The following is a 23,740-nucleotide window of genomic DNA, read 5'->3' on the forward strand; positions in this document are numbered from 1 at the left end:
AACCTGTCAAGCAAGGTATGATTGCTGGTGCAATAATGGCACTACTGTTATAGGGCAGGGGGTAACCAACGCCTCAGGAGGGAGTCCATGCCCAGTACTGAAAACCTAGTTAAAACCCATGTCAGGTGAGTCAATAGGCTCTAGAGGAGGAAATGGATACTGCTGTTCAGCTTAATTAAGATAGCATCAAATTGGCTTCTAAATATTTGTGTTCATCTCTATAAACAAAGGTAGCTTTCAACCTTAACCACTTAAGCCCCTTCCTGGTTAGCAATGGCAAACCTAGAGACTCATGGCTGCCCAAGGGGCTTAGAATAAGTTAGAGATGAGTGCTCAGCTCTCTACAAGACATATATGTTCTCCTCTGAAGCTCAGGTAACATTGCAGAATACAGGTGGAAAGAATGCAAGGACCAGAAGACAGAATGATATCTTCTGGGTGCCATTGGAATCATGAACTCACTGCAGTTAATGATGTCTACACTCAGTCCACACAAGTATGATCCCATCACCAGTCAGGCATGGATGGGGCAGGAGCTCAGAAGCCCTACCCCTCACTGCTGAACTATTTGCAACTATAGCTTCAGGAAGAGGAGAAACATTGCCTTGGGTTGTGTCTCCACTGTTGACCCCACTTGGCTCCAGTGCATAGTTCCAATCCAATGATCATGCAGATGGTTCTGGTTAAACTAAGTCAGTTACAGAACAAAACCAAAACTCATAAATCTAAGAAAGAGACTGGTAGGAACGAGTGGGGGCTGATGGGGATGGAAGGGAGGGAAGTGAGAGTAAAGGAGTGATCGGAAGGCATCATATACATATGCTAACATTTAAAAACTGCCAAGAGCTGGAGAGATGGCTCAGAGGTTAAGAGCACTGACTGTTCTTCCAGAGGTCCTGAGTTCAATTCCCAGCAACCACATGGTGGCTCACAACCATCTGTAACGAGATCTGGTGCCCTCTTCTGGCATGCGGGAATACATGCAAATAGAACACTGTAAATGTAATCAATCAATCAATAAATAAATAAATAAAAGCTGCCAAATGTGGACTCACTCAGGATAAGGCAAACTACAAAAAAAAAAAAAAATCTCCGTGTTATATTTCAACTTAGAAATTAATCAGTTCTCACAACCAAATAAAGTTTAGGGAAATGCTGGCCATACAGTGGTTTCTTTAGAACAGAGTTTCCTTTAGAATTCTGCCTCAACCAAAGTAAATAAAGGTAGTATTGTCATTACTACACAATGACACCATTCAGCATCATTAAATAATTGCATCCAGCTGGGCAGTGGTGGTGCACACCTTTAATCCCAGCACTCGTGAGGCAGAGGCAGGCAGATCTCTGAGTTCAAGGCCAGCCTGGGCTACAGAGTGAGTTCCAGGAAGGGCTCCAAAGCTACACAGAGAAACCCTGTCTCAAAAAACAAAATAATAATAATAATAATAATAATAATAATAATAATAATAATAACATCCGAATTTTTATTTTGTCACCTTTTTTCCAGACAGCCAGGGCTGAGCCTGCAGTACGAGCGAACTTTCTCCATTTAGTCTGGTGCTTTCAACTGAGTAGAGTGTAGTCCAGTACAGATAGCCACCAACTGAATCCACAACCATGTCATTCACCAACAACTTCACGTGAGCCACAATGTCTGTGTGTCCCGTCAACACAGACTGCCTTTGGATCTAGAAAACATGACAGTATTGCCAGAGAATTATTTTCAAATGACATAATTATTTCTGAATGGTGTATTACAATCATTAGTAAGTTCTTTCATTTGTTTATATGTTCATTTAGTCTTTTAACCATGAATATTTATCAGCACTCTGTGGTTACTATGTAGTGAACTAAACCTTGGAAAATAACAAACAGATATGGCACCTGCCTCAATAGAACTTTCATAGTCTTTTCATGTCTAAGAGAAGTAAACTGAGTTAAAATATTTAGTATTCCTAATTATATATTCAATCAAAATATCCATGAATGCCTTATCTTTTTTCAGGGTCTCTCTAGATAGCCATGGCTATCCTAGATCTCAGACCAGACTGCCCTTGAACTCGGAGATCCATCTGGCTCCGGGATGGTGTCTGGGCTGAGATTAAGGTGTCTACCATCATTCTCAGTGACCTTCTTGGTTGTTGATTGGGAGGTGGCAATGCAGCTCAATGGGAGAGCATTGCCCAGCATGCACAAGACTCTCTTCATCCTCATGGCTTACCAAAAAAAAAGAGAGTTTTCTTAAACTGAAAGGGGTATGCATGTCTTCATAGAGGACGAGCATTCTCCTTGCTCCTCTTTACTGGTATTTCCCTAATTTTTTAATATTAATTTAATTTTAATAGTTTTCTAATTTTAATTCTTACAATTATTAAGTACCTGTTACGTGCCGGGCACTGTACTTTTTTATTCTTAAAATACTAGTTCCCATTGGTTGGAGAAATGGCTCCATGTCACGCAAGTCACTCAAGTGGGCGGCCATTGCTTTAGAGCATCCGGGATGCCAGGCTCTGACTTACCACATACGTCTTGCCCGCCCAGTAGAGAAAGTGACCCAGCCATTCAAAGGCCAAAGCACCAGCTCCTGCGATGCTGGGTATGTGATACTTCTCCGAGGTCTCCATCCCACTCAGTGGCCGCACATAAACGTTGCCTTTTGTGTCGCTGTAGTAGAGGCTGTTGTTATACCAATCCATATCTCAAAACAAAGACAAACAGACAGCACTTATCTTCATGTGTGAGAACAGAAGCAGGATGAGTCAATCACACTGACGCCTGTAAAGGACAGTGTTGACAGAGCTATTAGGGAGAACTTAAGGGTCTGTCAAGCATGCTTCAGTAAGGGCTGGTTGTGGTGGTGCAGGCCCTAAATCCCAGGACTTGGGAGGCAGAGGCAGTCTGCACATTTGAGGCCAGCCTGGTCTATATAGTAAGATCCAGGCCAACCAGGGCTTCATAGTGAGACTCTGTCTCACACATACATAATACTTGAGTAAAGTAAGACCCAAATCTCAACCCCTGGAACCGGGAAGAGAAACGGATCTACACAGAGCATCTGCCTGACATTGTCCAGGTGCTTTGCTACCTAACTGAACTCCTAAAACAGTAATGGCAAATAGAATTATCATTTTCTTAGAGTCCTTAAGATTGTCTCTTCTGTCTGAGGCCTTAAAGATCAAAGAGAGAGAGCCAAGTTTCCAACCAACTCCAGGCCATACTCTTTCCACTAGTGCCGTATTGGCCTTCTCAGTCCAGCTCCCTTGGTGGGTGGAAATGCTGTCGTAGGCTTACGGACCAAGTCGAAACATAAAACAAGTAGAAAATACAGATCATCTTCAGGCAAGATCACTGCCGCACCACTTTAGAAAGAACACTTCTAGCAATAGGTCCCTGCTACAAACCTCACAGTCCTCCTCGTCAACAGTTCTCCCCGATACCCTGTTTAAAACACTATGCAGCCATCTTCCTGCTTCAGTCTGACGTCAAAGTCACAGTAAATCATTTAAGAAAAGCTGTCTTAGCAGAACAAGACAGGTTGCTATTGAAGGACGATATTGATAAATTAAAATTTACGAGCATCAACCAACGCTGTTCTGCAGGGGACGCAACAAATAACCTCACATTTTGTGTAATAAATAACATCCTTGCCTAAGAGCAGATACTTTCTTAACGACGGCACTGGCAGAACATTCCCTTCCTGTAGCCCCGGCAGCCAGAACCCTGTGCCTTCCTTCTGCCGAGTCACGTGGCAGGGCACCACATAGGAACCTACACCCGGGCGAGTGAGAGTGTCTACCTGACACATTTCCTACGTCAGAAGACAGGAACTCTCCTGGGCCAAAGCTACTGAGTGGTCTGCTCCAAAGCCCATCTTCCTTCACAGCCATGATGAATGGTGGCTCAGTAGCTATATGGTAAAATAGAAAGAAATTAGTAAGGAGCTTCGCGCAAAGCATGCTTTTTTAAAGGCAGTGTCTCACACGATGTAGTACTCGATGGCCTAGAACTCTCTACGTAGACCAGGCTGGCATCAAACTCATAGAGATCTGCTTGCCTCTTCTTCCCAAGTGCTGGGATTAAAGCCCGTTTGCCAACATGCCCAACGAACGCATACTTTTTTTAAAAAAGTAAAATAGCAATATTTTGAAAAATATTACTGAATAATGTAAGCGATTGTATCTGTTTAGTAGACTCATCTATCCTGCTAAACGTTCTTCTGAGAACATTTACATCAATATTTGAAATCGAAATGTGAAGAGGGATGCAGAGTCATGCTGCCGCTGTAACGGTGTCCAACAGTGGCAAGTCAGACACTCAAGGTCACGCCACAGTCTATCACAGTGGTTCTCAACCTTCGTAATGCTGTGATCCTTTAATACAGTTTCTCATGTTGTGCTGACCGCCCACCATAAAATTATGTTTGTTGTTACTTCACAACTGAAATTTTGCTATATTACATCATAATGTAAATATCTAATATGCAACTCCTTTGAAAGGGTTATTCAATCCCAAAGGGGTCATGGCCCGCAGGTTGAGAACCACTGGTCCGTCACCATAGCCACCCTCACTACCCACAGCTACTGTTTGCTAGGATCCCATTCTCAAAACCCAGAAGTCGTTGATACAATGACAATATAAACGATACTATTGCCCTTCAATTTATTTGAGCCAAGATGGTGAAATTCAGTGTAACTCATAGACCCCTCCACCTCTCTCTCCAAGATCTTCAGAGGTGAGGAATATTATGTCTTAATAAACTAAGAAGAAATCGATGAAGAAGAAAATTATATTTCTTCAAATGTGTCTTAAAGTATATAAGGTGTCAGGTAAGAAACACAAATATCCATGGTGATTTATTTGATTCCCTAATCTCAGATTAAAAATTCATCCTCAAGAGGTCAACAGAGCTTGTTCTCATCTCTTTAGACCATTGAAGCAAGAACTTGTATGGGACACTCAGGCTAAGGCTTTTCTTTTAGAATTACTCCCCAGACCCCCATCATATTCTTACCTGGTACCAGGGTGGTGCCCTCTGAAGGGTCTGACCAGGGACCCGGGCCTTTAGGAGAGCTCGCTCTCACAGAAACTGAGTATTTTGTAGCACTCTGCAGCTCGGGTACATTAAGCATGGTCCCACTTATGTTAGAGAAAACTTGAGTGACTTTAGGAAGGTCTTGGGTGGAAACTTTCACCTCATAAGTCCAGTTCTGCCAGGCGGAAGGGCCTAAAGGGTTAAATCATGTCATTGACCTGGATGACACAAGGACAGAGCAAGCAAGGAATTCCCAAAAATTCATCAGTAACCTATCTCAAATGAAGAGTAATTAGCAGTCATGCTACTCTACTAACAGGGTCAGTGTGATTCAACAACAGTGCCCATTCCTCCCGTGACACTCACTTAGCACTATTAAAGGAGATGTTATTTCCAACAATAAAGCCGTGAGAGTGCATTTTTAAAAACATTTTTTAGGTGGCTGGGCTGTGGTGATGCACGCCTTTAATCCCAGCCCTTGGGAAGCAGAGACAGGTGGATCTCCATGAGTTTGAGGCCAGCCTGATCTACAGAGCAAGTTCCAGGACAGACTCCAAAGCTACACAGAGAAACCCTGTCTTGAAAAGAAAAAAAAAATTTAAGTTGGAATTTCACCATGTCACCCAGGCCGTAAATCTCTCAAGGGCTGATATTATAAGCATGTGCCACCGTGCCCAGCTAAGAATGTCAATCTTTCTACGTGGTAGACTCTATCATGTTAGAGGAGTTCTCTATAACACTACCAGGTATAACCAAGCTCTTAATAAAAAATAATAATAATCTCCAACATAATTACCAAAAGTCAAATCAACTTGGGGTCGGGGGGAGAAACCTGCCAATTCATTCTCAATGTGAATGTGAGACAGAGGGAGGGGAAGGTATCCTCATGTAGCCTAAGCTAGCCTCAACTCCTTACATAGCTGAGGATGACCTTGGACTTCTAATCCTCCTACCTCTACCTCTTGAGTGCTGAGATTACTGGTGTGCACCACCATGTCCAGTTTAGGCATTGCTGGAGATTGAACTCAGGACTTGGTGCAGAGGAGGCAAGTACTCCATCAACTGCGCTGCATCCCCAGTCCTCAGTCTCTGTTATTCTTTGTGATATGTAGCAAATAAGCATAAACAGCTTGTCATAAAGTAAAAATTGTCCAAGTTTACTGAATATTGCTGCCCGATGATGGATCAGTGTCTAGCAAAAAGTGGACCACAGGGCGAAGCTACTCATTGACTGTTTCTGTTAGAAAAGTTGTACCAAAACACAGCTTCCACCATCCATTTATGTCTGGTCTACAGCTGCTTTCACAGCAACTCAGAGTGGGGCTGCTGGGACAGGGAACATCTGTCCACAGACTGAAATCCTTTACCCTTCTTTTACTAAAAAGCTCCAGAGCCCACGTGCTTCCTACCACATGCATTCTGTGTATGCAGAGATGAAGAGTCAAGTTCAGAAAGCTTCAGGGAATTGCTAAAATTCATGCAAACCCCTCCCCACAATGGGTTATCCTCCTGGCTAGCTGCCATTCAGACTAGAAAGCCAGTGTATCTCATAATAGATGTCCAGAAATGACTGGGCTATTGGGATCTACCCATGGAATATAAAGACCCTGCTACTGCAGGGCTAGTAATAAATGCAAGACAGATGTAAAAACACTACTTGAACTAAGTAGTTGCCCCTGGTTGAAGACTAGATGCAGGCACTCAAAACCAAATCTCTATGCTGAGCAGTTGAAGCCACTCTCCCTTCCAGGTGGCCAGTATTGGCCCTGAGCATGGCACACTCACTGGCTCCTATGGCGAGAGCAGGAGGCTTCCACTGAACAAGGGCCTCTCGAGAACCAAACAGCACCGAGAGCTCCTGTGGATGGTCTGGCAGAGGGTATGACTGGATGGATGAGCCAAAGATGACTAAGTTGCCAAACCCAAATTCTTCTATGTGACTCAGGTCACATCCCACGATGAACTCATTGAAGGACAGAGAGTCCTGCTGGAAAATGGCCTTGCCATTTGTGATGAGGAAGTCATTGTTCTCACAAGCAAAGCTCCGCACCTCCTTAAGGGGGACCCAAGGCAGCACCCGATGGAAAGCCGAGCCGTCCAGAAATGTGGACATGAAGACTTGCGTGGTGTCGTTGAAGTAAATGATTCGCTTGGACTGCGGCTTCACCGCGAAGTCCTTTAACGTGCCACTCTCCACGATGCGCACAGCTTCGGTGTGCCCGCCAGACGGCAAAGGGAGATTGATTCTGTAAATGCCGTCTCTCAGGAGATAGAAGACATACCTGACGGGACAAAAGAAGGCTGGTGTGATTTGGCGCGAGGGTGCCTGTGGAACCTACTGGGCTAATCACTTTAGTCTGTTACACACTCAGTACCATGTGTCCCAGGGCTTCCCGAAGTGCAAAACAATAGAGGTCCAAGCTGGAACTGTGTCCTGCTGATTACAGCGAGAAGTTAGAAAATTAGAAACTCCATCTTGTATTATGATGCACAGTCTTTTAATTCTTATAAGGGGCTTTTTGAAGAATCAGAGTTAGGACTCAAAAGTATCTTTAAAGATTTTAGAGGCAAGCGTATTATAGACAAATCACACAGTTAGGGCTGGGGAGATGGCCAAGGGAGGAAACTACTTGCCAGATAAGCATGAGGATCTGAGTGTGGGTCCCAGAACCCATGTAAAAGCCAAGCACAGCTGTGCACACCTGTAACTCCCATGGGACTGGGGATGCAAATCCTGGAGGCTCATTGGCAAGCGGGTCTATCAGAAAATGCTGAGCTGTGGGTTCACTGAGAGACCCTGTCTCAAAAAACACAGAGTGTGATAGAGAAGCACAGCCAGCTTCGACCTCTAGTCACAACTTGTACAGGAACAGACAAGGGCACATGCACACACACCTACACACACACACACACACACACACACACACACACACACACACAAACAAACACACCACATGGATTTATAAACATGTTTCCTCTAGATTATACAAATTCTTAAGTCAAATTCTATCAATGAATTTTATCTTGCATTGAGTATGGTAAACAGAAGAATCAAAACATTATATTTTGCTACAATTAACCCAACTACTTTGTATCTCCAGTCATCTAAACTTTTAACAATATCTGCCTATAAGTAAGTCAGACAATTACAAATGTTTCATTTTGTAAACAATGGGAAATATCCAACAAGTGATGAAAGCTGCTAAGCAGGACCACCCAACTATCAGGAGAAAGAAGCCAATAGAAGAATTAAAGACGTCTAGGTAGCTGGGAGGTGGCTCAGCATTTAAAAGCACTTTCTAGCTCTTCCAGAGGACAGGATTTCTATTCCTGGTACCTATATCAGGCAGCTCACAAAGCCTGTAAATCCAGGGGTGCTGTGGAATAATCCTTTTGTATACTGTAAAGATTTGTCACTTGAATTAGTTTAATAAAAAGCTGACAGGCCAGCAGCCAGGCAGGAAGTATAGGTGGGACAGCCAGACATAGAAGAGGCTGGGAAGAAGGATGGAGTCAGAGGAGTCACCAGCCAGACACAGAATGAGTCAGACACACAAAATGGGATAGAGGTAAAAGCCATGTTGCAGAATGTAGATTAATAGAAATGGGTTAATTTAAGTTGTAAGAGGTAGTTTAGTAATAAGTCTGAGCTATTGGCCGGGCATTTATAATTCATATTAAGTCTCCATTTTGGTCATTTGGAAACTGGCAAGTGGAAAAGAAATCCACCTACACAGAGGATTTCAGGCCTCTGACAGCTAAGGGCATCTGTACTCAAATGTACACCCACATACACACATGACAATAAAATAAATATATTTTAAAGATGTATGCCCTATGTGGAGTCTAGCCTCATGGCAATGAGCAGGTCATCTTTTAACATGGAAAAAGAAAAGACATAGCTTAATATTTTATGGACAATCAAATATCAAAGTAAAATTTTAACTGGAGAGATGGTTCATCAGTTAAGATCACTTGCTGCTCTTCCAGAGGACCTAGGTTCGATTCCTAACACCCACATCGTAGCTCATAGCCATCAGTAATTCCAGGTTCAGGGGATCTGATACCCTCTCTGGCCTCCTCAGAAACCAGGCATATAATTGGTGCACAGACATATAAGCAAGCAAAACACTCACACACAGAAAATAAATACTTTCAAATTGTTAACTGGTATATATAAAACCATTAATTTGTAGTTGATTTAGAATTTGTGAGCATGAAAATAGATGTTAGTGAGTTCAAACCATTTAAAACATCTTATCAGAACCCCGTGCATTGTTACATTCTAACTGACATCATAACTATTAAGCCATTGTCCTTGTCCTTGTTCAGTCAGTCCACCCTCACTCCTCTTGATGATCTTCCCAAATCTTTATAACAGCAACCACATTCCACCCAGCCTGAGGTAAAACCCTGAGATACCAGCTCACTTTGAGATATGAAGCTATGTTGTTTGCCTCGAGGGAGAACAGTAGTGGACAGAAGGGACGGCTCTTGACTGTCCGTTCTATCAACTTCAGCATTGTTAAAAAGCGTTTGGAGAGCCGGGCGGTGGTGGCGCACGCCTTTAATCCCAGCACTCGGGAGGCAGAGCCAGGTGGATCTCTGTGAGTTCGAGGCCAGCCTGGGCTACCAAGTGAGTTCCAGGAAAGACGCAAAGCTACACAGAGAAACCCTGTCTCGAAAAAACAAAAAAAAAAAGCGTTTGGAGAAACAGAGTGTATAGAGGGAAAACTGTCTGGATTAATGAAGCACAGACTTCGAACTGAGGCAGAGAAGAAAGCAGAGCTCCAACCATGCTCACTACATGAAAGGAAAGAAGATGGAAGAAGAGAAAAGGGAGTGAGAAAAAGAGAACAGACAGAAGTTGAAGGGGGAGACAAGGGGTGGGATGAAGGGAAGGGTCAAGACTCATATCAAGTAGAAACCCCTCAAGGGCATGATGCAACGGTAGAAAAATAACCACATGAAGGAGACCACTGGAACAGCAGGACAGCTGTAAACCACTGCACACATCAAGTGCCCTACAAGGACACACACTTGCTGAAAGTTACATGCTGATTTCATAGAAACTTTCCCGTCAAAGTAGAAGATGGTCAGAAGGCAGGGCCTGATGCAGAGGGTCCTATTGTACAGCAGCATGGATGATCACTGGATCAGCTTGTGTCTCGACCTCCCTGTCTAACAAAGGCACCTACCTGAGTATAAAATGATTATTGGAAGGGAGACCTTGGTAACACGTAAATATAAATAAATTGGTATAATCCTAATTATCATGATCTTTTCTGGTCACATTTCAAAATCTCAGCACAAATCTATTTTATTTTAATGGGGAAAAGGAGCCACTGAGTACCTACCTCACCATGGTGTATTTGAAAGGCTGATTTGGTAAGTGAAGTTCATTATCCACAGAATGACTCATGTTGTGTAACTGTCAACAGCAACAGAGCATTCCATAAGCTCTTAGACCCTCACAAATGAGGGAAATAAGATCTGAACCACACGAGACTGTGTGCGTTCAGGTGGTGTGGCTGTAACTAATAATTAAACTTTTCATTTAAAACTTGGAAAACCGAAACAGCTAGAAGAAAACAAAATATTCTTCCAGACACTGGGTAGGGAAGAACTTTCTAAATGGAACAGGAATTAGCCCCAAGTATCAGCAGCTGAGACCACATGAAATTTAAAAGTTTCTGTACAGCAAAGGACACTATCAGCAGAGCAAGCCAACAGTCCACAGAAAGGGAGAAAATCTCAGCCAGCTCCACTTCAGAAAAGGCGCTAAGATCAAGAGTTTACAAAGAATTTCAAAAACTGAATACCAAGGAGTAGAACTACCCATCCCTAAATGGGCTGATGAATTCAATAGATTGTTTTCAAAAGAAGAAGCACAAAAGAGCCAATAACTAATTTTAAAAGCATCCAACATTCCTAGCCATGAGGGGGATGCAGATTAAAACTACACGGAGATATCTCTTCACCCTAGTCTGAATGGCTGTCATCGAGAAATCTGACAACAAACGTTGGAGCAGATGTGCAAAAAGGGGAACGCTTACTCACTGCTGGTGGGCATGAGAATTAATACAGCCATTATAGAAAACAGTTTAGAGCTGGGCGGTGGTGGCGCATGCCTTTAATCCCAGCACTTGGGAGGCAGAGCCAGGCGGATCTCTGTGAGTTCGAGGCCAGCCTGGTCTACAGAGTGAGTTCCAGGAAAGGCGCAAAGCTACACAGGGAAACCCTGTCTCGAAAAACCAAAAAAAAAAAAAAAAAAAAAAAAGAGAAAACAGTTTAGATTTCAAATTTAAAACAGAACTACCATATAATCCAGCTATTCCCCTCCTGGGCATATATCCCAGAGAACTCTGTAGCCTACTACAGAGATATTTGCACCTGTGTTTATTATTGTACCATTTGCCATACCGAGGAAATGGAACCGATCTAGCTTTCCATCAACTAAAGAAAGGATAATAAAAATATGGAACATGCACCAAACAGAATATTACTCAGTTGTAAAGGAAACTGAAATCATGCAATTTGGAGGAAAATGGATGGGGGAATAGAAACTAATATTAATCCAAGTTTCCCAAACTCAGACAGAAAAACACCACCTGCTCTCCCTCCTATGTGGATCCTAGCCTACTATGTACATGCACATATATAAACAGCCATAAGTGTATATGCAGTGGTGGCACACACCTTTAATCCCAGCACTCGGGGAGGCAGACACAGGTGGATCTCTGTGAGTTCAAGGCCAGCCTTGAACAAGGTCTACAGAATGAGTTCCAGGACAGTCATAGCTACATAAAGAAACCCTGTCTCAAAAAAAAAAAACTGAAAAGGGGGGGAGGGACATGAGTCATAAAAAAAAAAAGCTATAAAGTTCATTGTTTTTCTAGTTTCAACTCTGTCATAGTTTTCTTTTTTGTGGTGGATAAGCAAATAAAAATGTAATTGACAGAGAAAGTACAAAAGCCTGAGTGCAGCTCCACTACTTCAGTGTGGTCATCCCAACTGTATAAAAGTTCAGAACAGAGTAGAGCCTGGGTGGGACTGGGCAAGCGTTTGAATGGTTACCTTGATATTGCTGTGTGATTTTTTTTTTTTTTTTTTTGAGACAGGGTTTCTCTGGGTAACAGGCCTAGCTGTCCTAGAACTCACTCTGTAGACCAGGCTGGCCTCGAACTCACAGATATCCGCCTGCCTCTGCCTCCCAAGTGCTGGGATTAAAGGCGTGCGCCACCACTGCCTAGCCTGTGTGATGTTTTTGTATGTAAATTCATTACAATAAAGTGATCTGTCTTAAAAATTAGGACGTTGGTTGTACAGGTGTATCCATTAAAATCCACCACTCTAGAGGCAGATGAGGCAGATTTCTATGAGTTCAAGGCCAGCCTAGTCTATACAGTGAGTACCAGCCCCAGCCAGGACTACATTGAGAACCTGTCTCAAAAATTGTTATTTAAAAAGATCTAGAAAGTCCACAGGACTTACCCTATATCAAAGAGTTTGGGTTTTTGGTTGTTAGTTTTGTTTCATTTAGTTTTATAGATCTATAATTTGGGTCAGAGGTGTGGCTCAGTCAGTAAATTGCTTGCCTAGCATGCAGAAAGGCCTGGTTTTCCCAGTACCTCATAAAACTAGGCATCATGGGACACTTATGCAATCCCACAACTTGGGAAATGGAGGCAGAAGAATCGGAAGTTCAAGGTCATCCTCATCTACTTAGTGAGTTTGAAACCAGCCTGTGTTCAATAAAAATCTATAGTTTCTTCCTATTCTCATGTGGTCTTCATTTATCATAGTCTCTTGTTCCTTGTTCTCCCTCTCTGTTCTTGATCCAGCTGGGATCTCCCGCTCCCCTAAGCTCTCTTTCCCTCGAACCTTGCCCTTCATTACCCCCACTCACGTCCAGGTTGTTCATGTAGATCTCATCCATTTCTCTGTCATTGGGCGATCCCTGTGTCTTTCATTGGGTCCTGTTTTCTAGGTAGCTTCCCTGGAGTTGTGAGTAGCAGTCCAGTCATCCTTGTTCCACATCTAGTATCCTCCTATGAGTGAGTACATACCATGTTTGTCTTTCTGAGTCTGGGTTACCTTATTCAGGATGATTTTTTTCTAGATCCATCCATTTGCCTGCAAACCTCATGATGTCATTGTTTTTCTCTGCTGGGTAGTATTCCATTGTGTATATGTACCACATTTTGTTTATCCATTCTTCAGTTGAAGGGCATCTAGGTTGTTTCCATGTTCTGGCTATTACAAACAATGCTGATATGAACATAGCTGAGCAAGTGCCCTTGTGGTATGATTGAGCATTCCTTGGTTATATGCCCAAGAGTGGTATAGCTGGGTCTTGGGGGAGATTAATTCCCAATTTTCTAAGAAAGCACCATATTGATTTCCAAAGCGGCTGTACAAGCTTGCATTCCCACCAACAGTGGAGGAGAGTTCCCTTAGCTCCACATCCTCTCCAGCATAAGCTGTCTTCAGTGTTTTTGATCTTAGCCATTCTGACAGGTGTAAGGTGGCATCTCAGAGTCATTTTGATTTGCATTTCCCTGATGATTAGGGATGTTGAGCAATTCCTTAGATGTCTTTCAGCCATTTGAGCTTCCTCTGTTGAGAATTCTCTGTTTAGTTCAGTAGCCCATTTCTTAGTTGGACTGTTGCGCATTTTGATGTCTAATTTCTTGAGTTCCTTATATATTCTGGATATCAGTCCTCTGTCAGATGTGGGATTGGTGAAGATCTTTTCCCATTCTGTAGGCTGTCGCTTTGCCTTGCTGACCGTATCTTTTGCTCTACAAAAGCTTCTCAGTTCTAAGAGGTCCCATTGATTGATTGTTTCTCTAGAGAGGTCCACAGAAATCCACAAAGATACCTCCAAAATAGACTAAGATACCTCCACAATAGACTACTGGCAATGGTCGAGAGAAAGCCCAAACTGACCTACTCTGGTGATAGGATGGCCAAACATCCTAATTGTCGTGATAGAAACCTCATCCAATGACTGAGGAAACCAGATGCAGAGATCCATGGCCAGGCCCCAGGTGGAATTCCAGGAGTCCAATTGGCAAGAAAGAGGAGGGTTTGTATGAGTGAGAATTGTAGAGACCAAGATTGGAAAAAGCACAGGGACAATTAGCCAAATGAATGGAAACACATGAACTATGAACCAATAGCTGAGGAGTCCTCAACTGGATCAGGCCCTCTGGATAAGTGAGACAGTTGATTAGCTTGATCTGTTTGGGAGGCATCCAGGCACTGGTACCGGGACCTGTCCTCAGTGCATGAGCTGGCTGTTTGGAACCTGGGGCTTAGACAGGGTCGCTTGGCTCAGCCTGGGAGGAGGGGACTGGACCTGCCTGAACTGAATCTACCAGGTTGAACTCAATCCCCAGGGGAGTCTTTGCCCTGGAGGAGATGGGAATGAGGGGTGGCCTGGGGGGAAGGCTGGGGGAGGGGAGAACAAGGGAATCTGTGGCTGATATGTAAAATTAAATCAAATTATAAAATTAAAAAAATCTATAGTTTAGGAATCAAACCTAAAATGGAAATAAATTTCTGGGGCTGGTGAAATTGCTCCGTGAGTAAATGTGCTTTCTGCACAAGGACCTTTGTTTGAATGACCAGAACCCATATATTTTTCATGCTGATATTCTTAGAAAAAGATTACTCACTGTTATTTGAAGCCAAAATTTTCTATTTGTATTCTTTAAAATTTTAGAAAAAAAATTTTTTTTGTGTATGTGTCTGTGTGTGATGATGATGATGATGATGATGATGATGATGATGAATGCATGTGCTAAACAAGCTAAATACTTCACGAATAAGCATGTTCATTTACACTCTTGATGGGTGCAAGAGCCAGGCTGGAAGAGGAAATGAAGCTGAATGGCTCAGCCACAGAGGCACATGATGAAGGAGCTTCTCACGGTGACCGATGAAGGGAGCAATGAGATTGATTCCCATCATAAAATAGTGTCAAGTCTTGCACTAGAATCATGGTCCCAAGGTCTCTAACAAAAGGTCATTTCCATAAAACTATAGTTTGCTGTAGAAGAGGAAACAATCAAATTTGAAAGCAATTTTAATTAAATTGACCTGAAATGAGGCGCTCAGATGAACTTATCGGGTGTTGAAGTGTTGCAATGATAAGCAAGCTTCACAGAGATTTTTGCCAATGGAAGAGAACCCATATTTACAAGGCTAACACTTACCCATTATAGGAATCAACCACAACTTTTTGAGGTGCAATAATAGATAATGGAGTAATTTCCTCAAAATTTGAACAGTTTTGTAAGTCACAAACATATACCTATAAAATAAAAAATATACCAATAGGATTAATGTCTGTCTGCATTTATCTTGGCACCAATATTTGCTCTGCAGTTCTGTACTTGGAATTGTGACAGTCACTATGGACTTTACAAAACACACAAGAAAAGCATTTAAAGGGTAATTTAACTGGTGCACAGCCATAATCCCAGAGCTGAGGAGTCTGAGGTAGGAAGATAATAAATAACAGGCCAGCCTGAGCTATACGGAAACACTCAGTATGAAAAAAAAAAAGGAACTTTATATTTTATGTCCTAATAAGTTTATATTCTATTAATACCATTAGGATGTAAGCATGTTTTTTGTTTGTATTTGTTTTGTTGTTGTTTTTTGTTTGTTTGTTTTTTGTTTATGGAGGTATACAATTATTTTCAAAACTTGTGTTATATTCAAGCTTCTGGGCTTCAGGTGGGGTGGTTGTTATTGTTTGTTTTTGCTCTTTTGGGGGGCCTGCCACCCAGCTCCCAAATAAATCACACACGGGGGCTTATTCTTAATTATAAATGCCCAGCCTTAGCTTGGCTTGTTTCTTGCCAGCTTTCTTTAACCTGAATTATCCCATCTACCTTTTGCCTCTGGGCTTTTCCCTTTCTCTATTTCTGTATATTTTTTGTTATTTCTTACTCTGTTGCTGGATGTGTAGCTGGGTGGCTGGTGCCTGGAGTCCTCCTCCTTCTCTGTCTCTTTCTTCTTTCCTCCCAGATTTCTCCTATGTATTTTCTGTGTCTGCCAACCCCATCTATCCTTTCTCCTGCCTTGCTATTGGCCATTCAATTCTTTATTAGACCATCAGGAGTCTTAGATAGACAAAGTATTACAGCTTCACAGAGTTAAACAAATACAACATAAGCAAAAGTAACACACCTTAAAGTAATATTCTACTACCGGTGGTAGCCTTTGCTCATTGCAATAAACATGCACTTATAAAATAAAAACTTGAAACACAGGAAGACTATATCTTCTCAAAGATTCCAGTACTAACATACTTTTAGAGACCTAGTAAAATAAACCCAGGTTAGCATATAATTGAAGATGCTTGCAGAAGACTTTGCTCAGGATAGACTTACACAGTGATGCCAGCTTTCTTAAAGTAGATCAATTATCATTAACAAAAAACTTGCAACCATGAAAACTAAAAATAACGTTGACTTCGTGGTAGATCAGAACTAGCTTGCACTAGGTCACAGCTAGACCTTCTTGTAAACTAGGTCCATGATTCATTGCTGATCTAGTATCTGAAGTAAGTAATCAGTGAGACAAAATTGTGTTTACCACCAAACATGCACGTTAGTATTGATAAGTAGTTATATGCGCTCAGACTAACCAGTTTATCCATGATGAAATACATCCTCTGGTAAAGCCAGTCTATGGAGATGGAGGAGATTACACCTGAGCCTCTGTAAAAAATTCTCAGATCAGACGTATCAGACATGTTGGCTGCCTCCTTCATCCATATGAAAGGTCCTTCTGAGAAATAAACCACTTGCTGCTGGACATTGACTGCTATCCCTAGAAGAGCCAAGAGAGTGCATCCATGTGGTTAAATGTCCACAGGGATAAAAAAAACTCAGACAGAAGTGAATTTGTCTTTAATGTTTGTTGAAGTCAAATAGAAGCTCTTATACTTTAAAAGTATTCTTCTGAATCCTTCTAGTACATATAACTTATATGTGCAAATATGCTAGGTATTTTCATAATGTACATAAAATACTAGAAGAATTTTAGAATAATATATTATTCTACAAATATTCAAAATAGTAAACTCTAGAAACATCTGGGGTAAAGTGGGTTTGTTGTGCAGTTGTTTGTTTAGTGCTGAGAGATTCCAAAGCCTCGAGTATGTTTAAGCATGTGCCCTATCACTGGGCTACACCCCCAAACACAAAAGCACTTTTGAATGTCTTTTTATCATTTGAAAGTTTCATAAATTTTTTTGATCAAATCCATTCCCCATGTCCTCCCCTCCAATTTCTCCAACCACTATTCCCTCCTAATTTCATGTGATCTCTTTTTCTTTCTTTCTTTCTTTTTTTTTTTTTCATTTTTTGAGACATGGTTTCTCTGTGTAACAGCCCTAACAGTCTTGGAACTCACTTTGTAGCCCAGGCTGGCCTTGACCTCACAGAGATCTACCTGCCTCTGCCTCCTGAGTGCTGGGATTAAAGGCATGCGCCACCATGCCTGACTGTATTCTCTTTTTTCAAGCCCTCTGATTCCACATAGTGGTACCAGTACATGCATGGGTATGGTGCCTTTTAGGAATATGGGTAGCCTGTCAGGGTCACTGAAGTAAACTGACTCTCCATGTCTCAGCAGCCATCAGTTGCCAACCTCAGTCAGATACAGGAGTTCATGTGCCCTCCCCTATTCATGCTGGATTTGTCTGGCTTGATCTTGCACAGGTCTTGTGCATTTGGTCACAGCCACTATGAGTTCATATGTATAACCGCTTAGTCTTATCAAGAAAATACTTTGACTACAGCCCCCCTGTAGTGTGCACAGCACATTTCAGCACTATGAAAGCTATTGAGAAAGGATAAAGCTGCCAGGTCATTGTCCAGTCTGATTTCTCCATGTTCTATGACTAAAGGATGGGTGTCTTCAGAAACAGCATCTTCCATCAAGCTCTAGAGGGTGGTAACCAAGAGCATTAGCAATATCCTGTAATGTTTGGGGGACCTGTGGGATCCCCATAGCTAGCACTGGCATCCAAGAGCAATTTTTAATATTCCTCTACTCTATAGGTTTCCATCCAGAAATTCCAAATATTTCCTTTTACGGTGAGGATACATGCTTCTGTTAGACTGACCTGTAATATTCTGATGAATAGTATCTGACCAAAGGCAATGTGCTTCATCTACTAAATACTTTAAGGACCTCTTTCGTAGAGAAGTTTTTCTGGATAAAAAGAGCCATTGTTCTTCTTCTTGAACTGAAAAACATAATTTACAGGCAGGCTAACCAGCCATACACATAGCAACACAAAAAGTTTTAGTACTTCAACACAAGGGAGATGGTACTTTAAAAAAAAAAAAAAAAGACTGACTAAATTTTCTGGAGTTACTTAGAGGTATTGCATCTGTGGCATAATCTCCGTAAATCTATGATTGGGGGTAGGAAATAGGATGACAATCAAGTAGGACTATGTGAACATATCATGTGACGAATTACAGCATTGTAACATCCTTGTTCCAATTGAAGCAAAATCGTTATCCCCAGGTGGGATAATATCCTTCATAGATGTAATCCAGCCTCAACCAAAGCAGGTTGTTACATAACATAAGTTATGTTGAAAGTGTTGTCTCCAGCTTCTCTCCCTTTCAAGCAGGAGAACAGTTCTTAAATAAAATTTGAAGGCTACAGAACTCTGATTGGTATCCTGTTCAGCTGAAAATGGATACAAAGTCCTTGAGTGATGGACGCTTTTGGGACAATTAATAGATGGTATGCAATAATCACACAACAATCTTAACCCTGCTCTATATTTAACTTTCCCCTTGGGCATGCTATATGCCTGATAATAATACCTCTCTTTTCCTAGAGTCTAAGAAGAGCCAAAAAATATAGGCTGATGATAGATGACATCCAGTACTACAGGCATGGTTGTATGCAGATTGGAACAAACAGTGGTCAAGTCGGGAGATGGAACTCTCCTTAAAGCAGAGAACAGACCAAAGGAATTTTGAGTCCCTGAGTTAGTCAAGACTCTAACTCATTTCACACACACACACACACACACACACACACAAAAAAAAAAAAAAAAAAAAAAAAAAATCTAGTGCGTCTTAGAAAGCATTTGCTCCTACAAATACCAGTAGACTTCAGACCCTCATGGTAATAATTTTAAAAAACAACCAAAAAAGAGTACTTATAAAAAATAAGATAAATACACAGACTGAATTTTCAAAAAGTTGATATTTAAATTCTTAGTGTTCATATAGAAACATTAAGGCAGACTGGGAAAAATCTCTGCTGTGACAATACACAAGTGAAGCCATGTTGGGATAGGAAAGTTTATATGTAACTCCTAAATTTGTGAATGCAAATCACCATACCTAGTGATTGGAACTCAAACCAAGAATTTGTTTGAAGCCAGCTTTCTTAAAATGCTTAAGTTTTTCTATTTTTTACGCCTCAAAATTCTAATATCAACTGTCTATCTAACCTTCTATTTGTCAAATATGTAGAGTAAGTTAAAAATTACAATTATTAGGTACCAAAAAATGCATAAAGAGGAGGGATGTTGAGGTCTACCAGATGACCCACTGAACACTGACCTTTAGCACAGTCGACATTTAAACCTGTGTGGCAAAGAGAAGGCTAGACCATACCTGATGGAGATGGAGTGGAAATTAAAGATTCTGCTTCTGGCCCCTCACCAACTTCGTTTACTGCTGCAATAGAAAACCTATTCCAAAAACAATTTGGAGAGATGAGTTTCCCATGGCATGTTGTGAACAGGAGATAAATACAGGCACAACAGAGATTCTATTTAAAGGATGGTGTGGTGGCACATAGATCCAGTTACTCAGTGTCACCGCTCAACACTGAGCCGACCATCAATCACCTCCTTGTCTGCATTCCCCACAGCCCAGTTCAGGGTCACCGAGGTCAAAAGCTGAACTCTGCTATCAGCATGATCGTTTCTCCTCTTATGTAAAGAACTCTTAGTAAGTGCCAGCGAAGCTAACCATAATAAAATAATCCTCAGTGGTTAATTAAAAATACCACTAACAGAATTTTACCTCCTTAATTTTTTTCATGTTTGATTAAATAAACAAATTACAGACATGCTATTTATGTTATTATTGCCTCACACCTATAAGGATCCTTTAATACACTTAAAATACTTCCGCTTAGGATGGTGTGATATATAATACACATGCAAATTCGAGAAAATGTACAACTTCAACACAAGGGAATGGAGTCGGTGGCACGTCTCTAAATAGACTTAACTGATTTTTAGGCAGATTTCTTAAATAATCATCATGTTTGCATTAATGCTGGTGTCATTTCTGTCTGTCCCACTTAGCTCTTACCTGTACGTGGTGTTTGGAAGAGTGGAGTAAAACTGGAAACTGGTTCTCTGGGTCCCTGAATCTAACTTTTGATTTTTACTGATCAGCCTTAAATTATAACCCAGAATAGGTCCACCCGGGAAGTGGGGCGGAGCCCAGCTGACTTCCACAGTGTCCGGGCTTGAGCTTTCGATTTTCATGATGAAAGGCGCAGTTTCCGGAACTGGAGAGATAAAGATGACATGGTGAGGGTGAAAAGTGTACATTTCTGTGCTCTTAGAATAGGAATATAGGGAAACATGTTTCCAACGGTTGACATAAATAAAATCTTTTCATTAATACTGAAATCAGGACAGAGGGATGGTAGTTAGAAATTTTGAGCTGCAATTCCTCGTCTCTGAATCATACCAGCTAAGTACCGAGCCCTACCAAGACTCTGGCATCTTCCTCCTTTTTAACTTAGGAAAAAACAGTGAACACTGGAGACACGAATAGGACCTATGTTCTAGACAAAGAGCTGTCAAAAACTCCTGGAGACCTAAGTGAACGGTGGGGAAGCATCAGATGATGAGAGAATTCACAAAAGAGTCAATGATTAACAGAAGGTGACCAGGGCAGGTCCTGGGGCTCTTTACTCCCTGAGCTATGGCCTAACTGGTTGCAGATGAAGATGTGGCTTTGGATAAATGAAATTAGAGTGATCTACTTCTCTTGCACTACTATCTGCCCTGACAATCCAGATGATACCTCCTTTACAGCCCTCCAAAATCCCTGAAAGCCCAGGCTGACAACCTCGGTGGCACCCCACCCTTGCTGTGGATGAGGGGAGCATGGATTAAATGATATTTTTACTCACAGCCTCTACATTCTACTAGCAGAAAGACCAACAAGTGATTTGCCAGCCCAGCTTCCAGACATGTCTCCATCTATTTATCATACCTTAGCCCCATGAAATACTCTTGTATCTACTCTTTCCACGGAGCAGTGTGTTTTGACATCTTTGCTCTTGAGTGTACCCCTCTCCTTCTGAGCACTTTTGGCAAATGTTCTGCTCACACTGATGGACTAGAGGTAGCAGAAGTGAGACGGTTCAGCCCTCAGACCGGGTTGTCTTTTGAAGTCCTTTACACGGGTCTATTGGCCTTCCTCCAATACACTCCCTCCCAAACTCTCAGAGTAATCATTAATAAGCACAAACATCTTTGTGTGTCTCCTCGTCTCCTGGCCTCTATGTACTCAGTCACCTGTGCGAAGCAGGGGAGGGGGGGGGAGGTGTGATGTCCCACTGAATTAGAATCAGAATGTCAACAGCAACTCATTAGGGTCAACATCTGGATATGATCTGCTCCACTTCAAGCAAGAGTTAAAAGTCACTTACACAGCAAGATATGATTATCCAAATGTCACACACACACACACACACACACACACACACACACACACACACACACACAATTCCTCTTTAGAAAGTAGTAATTTGCCTTATAAACACTCTTCTTGGTTGGGGCTAAGTCTAACTTTGGAATAGCCCCAGGAAAAAGGCACTAATACCAACTGAAATCATATCATTCTTATGGCCAAACAGAATATGACTGTAAGGCAATGGGCATGACCATAAGTATGTGAACATCACTGTGGCCAGAGAAGTGAGGGAGAATCTGAAAAACAAGATGCTATCCATGGAAAGGACACCAGACGGGTCTGGAAGACTAGCGAAGAACTGAGCTTCCTCATCAGCCAAAAGTCCCAAAGATGACAAGAATAATTTCTCTTTTTATTAATTTGATCTGACTAGCCATGGGTCTTGACCATTGTATTTCTCTGGTACCAGAAAACATATCGGTGTGTTGGAAGTGTATGAAGTGCTGCTGGGGCAAAGGAGATCTGTGTGTTTTACGTCAGTCTGGACCATTTCAAGCGTGGCCCCAGGCCAGTGTCTGGCCTTGGGTTCTAGGAGGAAATGGTCAGAGAATAATCAGCAGAGGTGGCCATACAATCTCTGAGACCTAATTATCAAAGAAAGGACACTCATCAAGGAAGGAAAAATGCCCCCAACAAATTTCATCAGTTTGCAGGCTCTACTTAGACCCAAAATCAAGTTCAACCTGAGAACACGGCTGTAAACCTACATGACCAGAACATGTAATCCATCTGACCTGGAGCAAGTCTCCCCAAGTTGTCTCAATTAAGTCTGAGAATGATGGCACCAGACAACTCTCCCTGAGTGTACCCCCATATCTGACACCCTCCCTGAGTGTGCCCCACATCTGACACTCTCCCTGAGTGTGCCCCACATCTGACACCTCCCTGAGTGTGCCTCCACATCTGACACTCTCCCCAGGTGTGCCCCCACATCTGACACTCTCCCTGAGTGTGCCCCACATCTGACACTCTCCCTGAGTGTGCTCCTACATCTGACACTCTCCCTGAGTGTGCCCCCCACATCTGACACCTCCCTGACTGTGTCCTGCATCTGACATCCTTCCCAAGTGTGCCCCCACGTCTGACATTCTCCCTGAGTGTGCCCCACATCTGACACTCTCCCTGAGTGTGCTCCTACATCTGACACTCTCCCTGAGTGTGCTCCTACATCTGACACTCTCCCTGAGTGTGCCCCCCACATCTGACACCTCCCTGAGTGTGTCCTGCATCTGACACCCTCCCTGAGTGTGCCCCACATCTGACACCTTCCCTGAGTGTGCCCCCATATCTGACACTCTCCCTGAGTGTGCTCCTACATCTGACATTCTCCCTGAGTGTGCCCCCACATCTGACACTCTCCCTGAGTGTGCCCCCACATCTGACACTCTCCCTGAGTGTGCCCCACATCTGACTCTGACACTCTCCCTGAGTGTGCCCCACATCTGACATTCTCCCTGAGTGTGCCCCACATCTGACACCTCCCTGAGTGTGCCCCGTATCTGACACCTCCCTGAGTGTGCCCCGTATCTGACACCTCCCTGAGTGTGCCCCCACGTCTGACACCTCCCTGAGTGTGCCCCGTATCTGACACCCTCCCTGAGTATGCCCCGTATCTGACACCCTCCCTGAGAGTGCCCCGTATCTGACACTCTCCCTGAGTGTGCCCCGTATCTGACACCCTCCCTGAGAGTGCCGTTTTTTTAAACCCCATCTTTGATGAAACAGTCAATATCAGAAGAGTCTCCTAGCTGGTCTCAGTCTCTAGGCTTCCAATCCCTCATTCCCTCATAGTCTTTGCTTCTCTTTTTAAAGACTGTGTGAAGCAATTACTCCTCTGCTTCAGATGCTTCCATCACACTAACTGCTTTTCAAAAAGTCTGAGTGCTGGAGCCTGGCATTCAAAATCCTTGGCACTCTGGACCCATCC

General features: G+C 42.5%; 1 protein-coding gene across 1 annotated transcript in view; it reads right to left on the reverse strand.

Moving 5' to 3' along the window:
• The window catches only part of Ros1 (ROS proto-oncogene 1, receptor tyrosine kinase), a 128,894-nt gene that overhangs the window by 76,672 nt on the left and 28,482 nt on the right, over positions 1 to 23,740 (reverse strand). Inside the window, exons 8-17 of the mRNA XM_059272572.1 lie at positions 20,413 to 20,614; positions 19,705 to 19,781; positions 18,183 to 18,305; positions 16,698 to 16,882; positions 15,256 to 15,353; positions 6,818 to 7,314; positions 5,012 to 5,224; positions 3,797 to 3,907; positions 2,520 to 2,698; positions 1,497 to 1,688 (exon numbers count right to left, since the gene is read on the reverse strand). Of these exons, the coding sequence (XP_059128555.1) occupies positions 1,497 to 1,688; positions 2,520 to 2,698; positions 3,797 to 3,907; positions 5,012 to 5,224; positions 6,818 to 7,314; positions 15,256 to 15,353; positions 16,698 to 16,882; positions 18,183 to 18,305; positions 19,705 to 19,781; positions 20,413 to 20,614 (1,877 nt within the window). The remainder of the gene's footprint in view (positions 1 to 1,496; positions 1,689 to 2,519; positions 2,699 to 3,796; positions 3,908 to 5,011; positions 5,225 to 6,817; positions 7,315 to 15,255; positions 15,354 to 16,697; positions 16,883 to 18,182; positions 18,306 to 19,704; positions 19,782 to 20,412; positions 20,615 to 23,740) is intronic.

The sequence above is a fragment of the Peromyscus eremicus genome, chromosome 8b (assembly GCF_949786415.1).
Source record: "Peromyscus eremicus chromosome 8b, PerEre_H2_v1, whole genome shotgun sequence".
Classification (NCBI taxonomy): Eukaryota; Metazoa; Chordata; class Mammalia; order Rodentia; family Cricetidae; genus Peromyscus; species Peromyscus eremicus.